The sequence below is a fragment of the Temnothorax americanus genome, unplaced genomic scaffold, assembly GCF_048541705.1.
Source record: "Temnothorax americanus isolate GAGA-0224 unplaced genomic scaffold, ASM4854170v1 Scaffold4, whole genome shotgun sequence".
Classification (NCBI taxonomy): domain Eukaryota; kingdom Metazoa; phylum Arthropoda; class Insecta; order Hymenoptera; family Formicidae; genus Temnothorax; species Temnothorax americanus.
The window spans coordinates 4,704,651-4,717,280 of NW_027509547.1; the positions used below are offsets into that span (position 1 = coordinate 4,704,651).

Below are 12,630 nucleotides of genomic sequence, written 5' to 3' on the forward strand. Positions count from 1 at the left end.
CCCGAGCCCCGAAGCCTCGTCGCCACTCGCCAGTCGTCGCACGAATGATTGAACGGTGACTCCCGCCTAAAATAATAACGTACGCGGTACGCGTCGCAGCTCGCAGCTCGCAGGTTAGCGGTGCGGGGCGCGGGGTCCAGTGTCGGTAACCGTAAGCAAGTTGTTTACGAGCGTTCGCGTTTCTTGTCTTTCAAAGTAATTAAGTAGTTATTGATAAACGCTTTTGACCAAATCGAACCCGAGAGGGGATCGGGCCGATCGGACGCCACAATAACGAAGAAGATCGATAAACGCTCGATGCGTCATAAGGCTCCGCGCGTTGTCCTAACTATTCACTCCGGCGATCCCGTGTATACTACTAGCGTTCGTTCGCTTCACGAAAACGTCGAACGGTCGAACGAATTATATTTGAACCGGTGAAAGATTTATTTCGCGCGCGAGATGTGAGATACGTGCGTGAATATATTTGTTAAGATTTGTTCATTATGACAATTTACAAATGCTCGACGAATTGTAGCGTCGTGTGATTATTCTTTCGTGTCATTTTATCATGATATTATAAAATCGTCGCATGCGGTTAATAGGAGAGTCGTGCAAGACATTGTACAATTGTCATATTCTGCTAATTAGTATCGCGCGTAAATTAATTGAATTTTCGCTGTGCTAATGTGTGTGCGATGAAGAAATCTAACAGGAGGAGAAATAGCCTGAAGGGCCTGAAGATATGGAGTACCATGGGTGAGTGACTTTATTCGTCACATTATTTGTTGCTAAAGAAATAATTATCGTAAATTGTAAATACGAAAGAATAATAATTTTTATTCGCTCTATATCGCTTCTATTTTAATTTTATAAAGAGACATTGCAACAGATTACTTATTGAAATACCTGTGTTAATAAATACTTGTCGCTTATAAATCGTTAATAGATCGAATTTATATAAATTGATTAATTACACAGGATAATGGTTCCTAATTATTTATAAAGAATGATGATAGGATTGTGGAAGGATAATAACAAACGCAGCGATTCATGCCATTGAAATATATTTTTATGCTGTCTAAATGTCTTACGTAATCTTAACTAGATCGTGCTTTTACGTATTTTGCTATAAATTCTTCAAACTTGATAACGTTCGAAACAAACTTTTTTTTTTTAATTTTTTTTAGCAATATATTATTGAAAAAATAAAATTGATAGATTTTTCCAACAGTAACGTTAACTTTATTGCGCAACGCGTAATATTCCTTGACAATTGATGATAAATGAATATTGATGCGCCATAAACGCGACATTTACGGCATCAATTATCGAGAAATTATTTATCGTACAGTGCAAAATCTCTGCATGTCGATAACGCGTTTCACATCCGCTACATCCGTTTTGGTTTTACGCTGAAAATCGGCTCCAAGCGCGAAGAAATAAAATGACTATCTGAAATAAAGCATCGTATCGTACGACGTAAAGGGCGATGACAAAAGCACAATGGGAGCAAAATGGTGCTCCGTATTTATAGTCAGAGTAACGACGTATAAAACGTTACCTATACCGATTAATGGAAAAATATAAAATAGTAACGTTAAAAATTTATCTTCATTCAAGCGCATATGACAAAGAAAAAGAGTTAGATCTTGCAATGGGAGATCCTGTTTCAATATATTACGATCTTATTTTCCGATAACGTAATTAACGTAATAGCACAATTAACGTCGATATCTAAATTTATGCATGTTTACTTTCACATGCAATTAGATAGATTCGAATATATGAATGTAACTTGTTTATTGTAGCTATCTCGCTAACAAAAATTTATCCTAAAAAAACGATTTAGTATATTCTCTCTCTCTCAATTAGGAAACACTTTTTAATATAATTTATGAATTCGGGAAGTTTTTTTAATTTTTCATCTGGATTTTAATAACCCATTAGTTATTGTTGTATCTTATTAAGAAGAATTTCTTGCTGGAAAGCGTGGATATTTAAAACATTACAATAATAGATAAAACTTATGTCTTTTTGCGAAAATATTTATTTTTCAACCTCGAGATGAGTTTTTCTCTCGAATCTCGTTTTTGATCTCCTATGCGGTTTCAGCGGATCATCCGGATCACTGACCGTCCTTCCGAGAACATGAATGCATACAGAAAAGGATGAGAGAGGTAAGTCCTCGCGGTGACGTCTTCCGCTCGCACAAGCCTCGTTTAAATTCTGCGTTAATTAAACTTAAATCCCGTTTGCTTCTTGAATAATCATCTGATTGAATATAAAGTTGCGTCACAGTCCGGTATTAAACTATTACGAATGTCACATTGTCACGTTGCAACGCGTTGTATCTTCCAATTATTTAGAATAGAAACACGGCCTCATATGGAATTAGAATATGCGCGAACGACGGTCGTTTAATTACTGAAAATACGTGTAATAAGATTGATAAACATTGAACATTGCATTTCGAATAAATCCATTATATGACAAGTTTGAATACCTATATAAAATTTTGTACATTATATAAATACTTTTGCTGATGAAAACAGGATAATATACGTAAAGGCATACGACAAATTTTGTGCGTAAAAATATTATATATAATTCGGAATCGATAAACAGCGTTTGAAATTTTAACGTATTTACATGACATGTTAACACAATCAAGTCTCTTATTTTTATTAGTAAAATATTATCAGTATTTAAACTGCAGATGTGTTACCTTTCATATGTACACACGGATTATTTTAAGATTAACGATAATATAATGCGCATTTAACAAATTTTTTAAGAGCCTGTTACGATCGTGGCTCGTTGCCAGATGCATTTTGCGCTAAAAAAAAACGCCATGAAAACCTCTCGATATATCTTATGCGAATCCTTCACGATGTTCTCCAAGTGGTGCGTGCAATTTTGCGAAACGGAAACGCTCCTCTAATGCACTCGCGCAATTATGACATCTCAAGTCTCGCACGACGTGCAGAAACGCGACGGGCAAGAAACTCAGACGGGAAATCTCTGCTCTTTCAACGAAATTCTCTTTGTCCGAAGGAGCGATGTAAGAAGTCGTGAGTGGCCGACTTGACAAATTATTGTCAGTCGCATTCGAGCCACTCTGCCGCTTCTTTCCTGTCAAACTGCGAAATGGGGGCGTATATCAGAAGAACGGGCGTACCGGCAGACAGACACTTTCCCTCGGAAACGCCATTGTACTGAAATATTGGCGACTTGCCGTTTCAGCAGTTATGCTTACATCGGTCTTACGGCGGAAGATCGCGAACGTGCATTTTTCATTGACAAATAATGCAGTATGTGATCTGTCAGCCCTAATGATTTCAGTAACAATCCTGTATGATTGAAGTATTTAGTACAATTGTTTACATGACCGCGCTTGCGCATAAGTTGTCAGGCAATGCAGTGAAGTAAAAGTAACAAACAAAACATATTTTATCTCGTTATTTATGCGTTACACAGGATTGTATAAATTCATATTTATTTCTCTCTTCGCCGATATAATAAACATCACATTCTTCATTTGGCTTATGACATTTTGCACATTACATTTATATTTTACGCATTCTCTCTCTTATTTTCTCTCACTTTTAATCTTCATCGAAGTATCAGAAAAAATATTGTCAGCTTTTAGATATTTATCATTATTATGTGGTGAGACAACGTATTCACATGCGCATAAAATCAATTAATAAAAAATGATTCAGTGACACAAATTGCCGAATACGCCGTGTAATTCTCATTACATCGGTTAACACGAACGGATTAACTTCCCGTTCTTTCGCGCGAAAGGATTTAAAAAGACATTTATGAGCAGCATCGCTATTGATGGCGAAAACGTGCTTTGAAGCTGAACCCGCCCGCGTACAATACACCCGCCATCTCTGTTTACCATTACTTAAAGCACTTGTCACGTACGGGAAACTTGCGTATATACGAAACACTGGCATTTACACAGGATCTTTCGCTATTTACGCCGTATAAATCACGAAACATTGTGCTTTTCCTTAGATGGAAACCGTTTCAAAAGTACGCATCCAAACACACCATCAGCGTTTGGACAACTTTGGCTTCTCCACTCGTTCCGAAATCAAATGACCCGTTTCACTCGGTTCTGACGGGTGCATTTAAATCTGTTTCATCCGAAAAAATCCTCGAAGACATCTAGCAACTTAAATATAATTCCCCATCAATCCCCAATCAATTTGGACAGAGGTGCAATATTAATAATTAATTTACAAGAAGAGAAAGAAATATTTTTTTAACACTTTACATTTTTATCTCAGATTTTATTTATATATGCAAATTAATTACTTTAATTATACAATTTTTTTGCCAACTGGCATGCTTCGTAAATGAGTGTATAAAATATAGACTTTTATCTCAAATTATGTAAAAAATTATAATACGAGTAATGATGAAATAATTATTATAATTTTAATAAAACTTAACAAAACATTAATTGCCAAAATACTAAATAATTATACATATATATGTATATACACGTTATAAGTATATCTATTGAATGTTTTTCACGTATTTTTTAAATTTTACGCTTTTTTAACGCCAAAGTTCAGCAGTCGATTTTCGCACTGGTGATTGAAATGAAATTCATAAGAACATGTTTCGTTGAAATAGGTAATCGAACGGCTTATTGATTTCCTTCTTTGCAAGTCAAATAGTCGCCTTTGCTTTGTGAATTATTCATATTACCTTTTTTAATCACGATTCAGTTAAATGTTCTATATACATTTAATGAATTGCGTCATTTTCGAAAGAGAGATCAATACCGATGTGTTGAATATTCTTTCTATTTAACTGGGCTCCGTGACTTTCGTATTTCTATTATATATTCTATTACATTTTTAAAAATATATCTTTTTTATTTTTTTATATTGTTACAATACCATCTCAGTGCTGGATATTACCGCATCTTATGATGTTATAAATTATTTTGTATCACTGCTGGCGTTCCCTTCAACAGTATCTTTATAATTCGCTATAATAGAATAACATTGACTCCAATACGATAACAACTCACGTTCGAGAAGTGAAGCTATTGTTGCGCTGCGCTTCGCTATCGCACAATCACTCGCAAAAGAGGGTGAACACTTTATTACAAAAGGAACTCAGGTTTATTAAAAATTAGTACAAGCGTTTCAGGTGAAGAATACGTCCGAACGATCGGAGTCTTCCCGTAGATCTGACAGTCGTCGTGAAAATCAATACATCAACAACAACGCGGTCGTTAAGGACCGCGCTTCAACTTGAAGCTATATATTCGAGCGAAGTTCGGGCTCCTCGTGAGCGAAGTTCCGCGCGCAACGGGTGTCTCAACACCGGCGCAACACTATTATTAAACTTCGTTCGTCCGTTCCAGAATTTAGATCCAATTACGGTAAAAGCGTATCGCCCGCTAACGCCGGCTGCCACCACCCTACCGCGGTAATCTTAAAATCACATAAAACATTCAGAAGACCCGTCGAGGAAATAGTCCAGGAAACGTAGTTCCGAAAGTCATTGAATTATGAAGTGGGGACAATGGATTACAGAGGAGAAGGTTGGTTTCCGCGCCGGCTGCGGGTCGGACGAGAGACGCGAAACTTGCAAATCAGTTCGGGCGGGACATTCCGTTTTAACGCGTACCTTTTTCGTGCACTCTCGAGAACGCGCGAGCGAAACTTAAATAATCACTTCAATCACACTCACGTTTCTCCGCGGTCGGCCGTGACGATGTCTTCCAGCCGAGACGTCGGGAGACGATGATAATAAGTTTGATCTCGCGCTCGAGCGGAATACTCAACACAGAAAGCGGAATGCTTTCTGTCGAATTTTTCGTCCAAATCGGGATTCTGATCAGAGGTTACCTCGCCAGCAATTCTCCGTGCGAGAATCTCTGAAAGTTCTACTCGGACTTTGTGATCTTTCCCCGGTCGACTAAACGTGTGGTAGATCCTGAATTTCGGCGTGTCGCGTCGTTCATTTTGGAATGCGCAGTTTCCGCAGTTTTCACGATTTTATTGGCACTCCAGGAGGAGCGCTTAAAAAGTTGTAGATATATATCTGTTTTGGAAAGAAATGATTGTAAAAAAAGTAAATTTAATATAAATGAACAAACACTATGCAGAGTTTTATATAACTAATTTATACAAACTCTTAAAAGAAATCAAGCGATTATACTTCCGCCTGGATGACTTCCAGATTTTTTGTTTTTTTTTTGCGCTTTTGTTCGTGCGCGAAAAATAGTAAATTTTTTTCTCAAAACATTTCTGGCAATGCTGCGATCGAGCATTCGGCCGAAATAATTTTCCGCTTCCGAAGAAAATATTTCGGATTTCTCAGCGACATGTATGTCTTGTATTGCTATATTCTTCTTCAGAGTTAATCTTACTTTTACCTCCTTTTGCCGAAAAAATTCCGTCTTCCATTGAAAATGTTTCATTTGTTATTCACAGATCGGCAGAAATTCCTTCTCAAAGGGAAAAGGCATTCGACTGCATTTTTGCAAATTCTTTGATGTCAATTCTTCGTAGTTTCGATCGATATAAAATTTGCCTTGTCCAAGAAGATACATTGAATTTTAGTTTAGAGAAATTCTCACATTTGTCGGCGGCGGCGGTTTTCCGCGGATTTGCATCTTTCGGTCGAAAACGCTAAATTTCTCTTAGGGCGAATCTCACGTTGAATCCGTGAAGAAATCCGTTCAATCTGTTGCATGGCATGACCTTATGACTTTCCACGATTTATTTCGTGCTCTTTCTCACAACCCAAATCGAGATTTCCTTCCTTCTCGTGCCTGATGATGTCTTATATAACTTGATGGAAGTTTAAGTCTTTCTTTAAATTATTTTACAATTCACTTGTTTTTCACCAGTTAAATTTATTGTTAAAAAAATTATTGATTTTTAAACTGCAATAATTTTCAATAAATTTTTAACGTAATTGTTCGATAAAGAAGTCGATAAAATTCCAAATGAAGTAAAACTGCAGAATTTTTTTGTGTATAATAAAGAATAAACATTCGTTTGGCTGAACATTTTTCCGACTATTCGTACGATTACTCATGGACTTTTTTCCAACAAAAAATAGATAGGAATGTTTCGAGATGTGACGTTTTATTATTTTTCCGATATTGTATGCAACGCTTGATGTGTTGTCTTGCGGAAACGTGCGTATGAGAATTTTTCTAATTGCCGTAACGTGCCAAATATTAGTTTTGGTTGTATTTACCTTTCACGTCAAACCGCGAGCACATGGAAAATTTGGACGATATATGTTATTATTGCTTGCGGTTACGTCCAATATTTTTCAAATATTTATTTCAGCGCTCAATCAGTGTTTTTAGCAATTTCCTCTACATTTATCAATAACATTTAAATTAACGTTACGGTTTGTTCTACGTAAAGGCACACGCTTTTTATAAATAAAACTGATGCGTATGATATATTTTATGAATTCAGATCAATCCGAATCTGCCGTCAATCGTTTAAAATTGAACGTGTATAATATTCAGGTTAAGAAATAATGTTATTGATAGCTCAATGAATAAATATGAACAGCGTGGCACAAGTAAAATTGTCAATTACTTTAATGTACGCTCGTCAAATTAACCTTGCGCGCGAAAGCAAGGATAACAAGATTCGCGCCTGGCCAAAGATTTCCGGATCCGACTCTGAAAATCCTTGCCAGAGCATCAGCTCCGTGCCGGAAGGTTGATCCTTTGCGGTCAACCCGAGCGCGCATTTTCCAGCTTGAAATATAACAAGAAAACAGAGCAGTGCGCGCGCGACGCGACGGCGCGTTTTCCGCCGGTTTGCCAGAAACTTTTTTATAATGGGATCAACGTTTACCTGTAGGATTTAATTACGTGAATCTGCTGCCCGAAATAACTAGCGTCTTCGTTCAGCAAAAAGGATCGAGGTAAAAAGTGGGAAGAGGATCGAGAGAAGAAATGATAGGATTCGTGCGATACAATTGATCCAATTCAATTACGAGACAGCCGTGCTGGCGCACAATGCTTACTAGTAGAAATCGATGTAATTGCACTCGTCCTCCGTGCTGGAATTGGCCGAAAATTGGATTTCTTGTCGCCGCAAATCCTCCAACAGCTCTCACGACATCGTCGTTTAGTCCACCGCATCTTTATATAATTATCCGTTTCTGCATTACCTTTGAGCTTCTGCAACATTTAGTTAGTAACACGTTCGCATAAAATCCCATCAGTCGAAACATTAATTATTATAATTTATAATTTTAATTGGAAAAAATTAAAATTTAACAGAACGCATACACATAATAATGAGTTGCAAGTATATACTTGGAATATTGTCAGATAATAATTAAACTATATAAAATGTCTTAAATTTTTCTAATTTAAATTTTATATTGTAATATATAAACCTCTTTATACAGTTTATATAAATATAGTAACTGTGTGCCATATAAGTTATTTTTAGTAAAATTTTTTATATTTTTATTTTTAATAGAAACATAATGAGAAAGTATTAGTATGTGTGTGCTTCAAACTAAAAAACTTAAAGAAGAAGGATGATAAACAAATATTTGGACAAATTTTGCTACATTCTTCGAGATTCGATAAATATTCTTTAAAAAGTTACTTTCGCGAGTTTATGACAATGATTTGCGTGACTGGAAGTGAGCAATAATGATTAATAAAGTTAGAGATTCTCTTGTTAGCAATAACGATTAATAAAGTTAGCGATTTTCTTGTGCGCAACAATCGATGGTACTTTGATGTTAACTAATCAGTGTTTGTATCTTCGATCGCAAAGCGATATCAAATGATTTATAATTTCTTTCATCTCGTTCCACCTCCTTGACGCAACTACGAATCGCATATACATTGATACCAAACAATGATTCGCGAAAGCTGTTCGAACATCAAACACAGACGAGGCAGGGCCTCTAATGAAGCATCCTGCGGACTCAAGTATTCTATCGTATATTGTCTTCGCATTCTGAACACGCGATCGTTTGTGTTTACATTAGTTTATATACGTTAGAATTGAAGAGCAGTCTTTAATCATGCATTTCTCCCATACATCTTTAATCTCTATATTATTTACTGTCATTTGTCGTTACAATAATCGTATATTATTTACAATTAGTTTAACAGTTGTTGATGACATTTGCTTCATTAGCTGAAGAAGCACTCGTGATATCGTAATTACTATTACTCGTAATAACATTTAAAATAATTTAAAGTTTACTGGAAAATCTTGTGTATTTATTTGTTATTTAGATAGTCTTTCATTTCTGACGACTGCGAATATCTCTTTCTTTCTTTCTGCCCGCATAATTATTTTTCTGAAACTAACGAATCCACACTTCTCTATTGATCATCATCGTGCAGGAGGGATTATACCCATCGCCGAATCCGTCTCATCAGAACGTGGATCGCGCATATCTTTACGCTTGCACGCGAGGATGCACACGCGACGCATCTCGTACATGACACAAGAAGAAGGACCCCTCGACAGGCAAACAGCCCCGAATCAAGCCTCGAGCTCTTTTGTCTCCAACCTCGCGAAAGAGAAATGCGAGCACTGTTACGTCACAGAAAAATGAGAGGAAACTGACGATAAAAGAGAAAGAATAAAAAGAGAGGAGAAATAGATGGTGAAAAATCGAGAGACGAGAGAGATATGAGGAAAAAGACGAAATGTAAGAATGCGGATGTAAGGACTCAGCGGAATATCGGTAAAATCGGGAAGATATTGTCGACTGATCACGAGAGCGAGTCTCTCTTTCTGTCTTCCAGGCACGGCGGAGACAGACGCGGTACAAGCGCTCTTGGCCCGTTACCTTCAGCGTCGCCTTCAAGGCTCTCAGCTGTCTACGCCGCCGCCGCCGTCGGTCCTCTTCAGTAATGATCATCGAACCCGCGTCCGACAGGCCACTCAGAGAGGTCCACCCAGCAACAGTCTTGTCTCGAGAAATGTCAGCGACAGTGATGGAGACCACCGTCCCGTCCCTGAGGATTACGACGATTACGAGGACGACCTCGAGGGCTACGAGGACAGCGAGAGGAGCAGAACCAGATTCGATCTCTTGGCGGGTAAATCGCGACTCACCTTGAACAGTAACTGCGACCGATAGGGAGAGAGGCTTATCGTTCCTTATGAGATACCTTTAATTGGAGATCGACGTTCTTCTGTTGAGTCCATTATCTCGTTTTTTTTCTCGAATGGCAAAAAAGATCTTGTTATATGTGATGGAATGCGGACCCAAAGAAAAAGAGAGAAAGAGAGAATGCTCTTGTGCTGATATGGGCATAGATCGTGATATCGGCGATAGGTTGTTTCTCGAAGATTTTGAGCAAGATAGAAATATTTTTACATAATTCTGGGATAAACGATAATAGTTTTAGAAGTACCTGATCAATTTTTACTCCATATTTTTCTGAACGTTATTACATATATATATAGATGTCATATATCTGTACATCTCAAAGCAGGTCCAAACTATCTATGTTTTAAGATAAAATGAATGATCCTAATTTTTGAAAATGACTTAAAGATTGGGTAATGTTTGAAACTAAATTATCATATTTTACTATGTGCTAATGCTAACACGTATTAGCATCATCTCAGTCTGATGTCATAAGCAATTGCAGTTTTGAAAAAAAGTCAATTATTATATCATCTACATACATATTCCACATAACTTTATTATTAATGCATTACAGCAATCATAGTAAATTTTATTGCACATGCATGCATCGAAAAAGAAATCTGAAATTTTTCTAGAGATACGTCTTTCTTTGGCTTGATTTGGTAATTTGTTTCTATATATAATATATTTTTTTATTGTTTAAAATTATTTAAAACATATAATTACTAATTTAATAATATTAATTTATAATAATTTATTTAAATAATGAAACTTCTTTTTTTTTCCTTGCAAAAGACAAGGGTAGGCATCCTATGATATTTTATGCAAACGGTGACGGTTGTAAAAAAGCACGTCAAAAATCATACTTGGGCAAGTTTTGTTTCCCCTACAGCAGTGCAACAAAATTACCGTCAATCGACTGTAATGCGATGACAAAGGTTTAGGGAAGCGTGCATTTACGTCACGATGCGCTGCTTCTGTTCCTAGCTTTGAGTCGCACTGAACCGTAGTGAATCGTTCAGGATCGGGAATACATAGAACTGCATCGACAGCACGCTCTAAATCGCACGTGGTGTCGTGACACGGTTTTACGACCACCGACACGAATTCGATCCCATCGATTTTGACTTTTTAACGAATTAGCATAATTCCTGCAGTAGTCTATATAGCTGTAAGCTCTAATACCATGCAACTATACTAGAATAATATGATAATAAAATCATAACACAATAATTTTTAGATTTAATTTTAAAGGTATAATGAATGAGATCGCATTCAAAATTAGATTGGTAGTTCAAAAACGGATAAAGAACAATGCAACTAAAATAATTGTATTTTAATAATAAAACTAATTTTATTATTATTTTGATGAAAAATAACGATATCAAATATATGCAAAATCTATCTTCACGAATCTTTTATGTGCAATATGAAAATATATTTTTCAACATAAAAGAAGATAACATTATTATGTGTGTGTGTGTGTGTGTGTGTGTGTGTGTGTGTGTGTGTGTGTGTGTGTGTGTGTGTGTGTGTGTGTGTGTGTGTGTGTGTGTGTGTGTGTGTGTGTGTGTGTGTGTGTGTGTGTGTGTGTGTGTGTGTGTGTGTGTGTGTGTGTGTGTGTGTGTGTGTGTGTGTGTGTGTGAAACATAATGGAACGTTTGAAAGCCCGAAACAACATTTTTCCTGATATATGTCGGGAATTGTTAGGTAAGGGAATATAGGTCTGAAAATTCGGATGGGATTCGACGAGAAATAAGCAATATAGTACAGAAAAATAGTGATGAAAGTTGGGCAAGTACGTAAAATTGAACGGGATTGACATAGGATAGTTTTACGTTGTTCCCCTATCGGTTTTCTGTTTCAAAGCTTTGACGCGGCTTTCGCAGTCACAACGCGCGGATGGATTTTTCAATCCGAGTAATACCTGCTCTAGCGATTCGTTTTGCACCGAATTGGGCGATAATTTAATTTCTCTTTGTTTTCAGTAAAAGCTGGGTATATCGCACACGTCAAATAATTAATGTACTTCCAAAATTTCTGTGACGCACTCGGTGAAATATCGACAAGCAGTGTTTTCACATATTTTTAAAAATACATAAATGTCGAACTAATCCATGTTTCGATAATTTCCACAAATTGTATTTCGAGTATTACAAAATTGAAGCATTGTACGGTATTATATGAAAATATAACGTTAAATAATGCAATATTAAACTTCTCATTTAAGGTAAGAGATAGGTTTGTTATTTAAGGAAAATAGGTTTATACAAAGCTTCACATATTTCTACATTACGATAAATCTAATGAAAATGCAAATCATAATTATAAATGCAATTATCATATTCAGGAACAATATTTAATTCAATTCCGTCTTTATTTAGTGAGAAAAATAGCTTTATTTGATTTAATAACCTGAAAAATAGATTTATCTTTTTTACCATTAAAACATTTTCTTCAGTTTAAAAGCGTACATTGAGTTTCTTTAAAAGAAACTTT

General features: G+C 36.3%; 1 protein-coding gene across 1 annotated transcript in view; it reads left to right on the forward strand.

Annotated features, from left to right (window-relative positions):
* LOC143902367 (uncharacterized) overlaps positions 1-12,630 on the forward strand; it is a 109,752-nt gene that overhangs the window by 43,744 nt on the left and 53,378 nt on the right. The window contains exon 3 of the mRNA XM_077415201.1: positions 9,779-10,075. Coding sequence (XP_077271327.1) covers positions 9,779-10,075 — 297 coding nt within the window. The remainder of the gene's footprint in view (positions 1-9,778; positions 10,076-12,630) is intronic.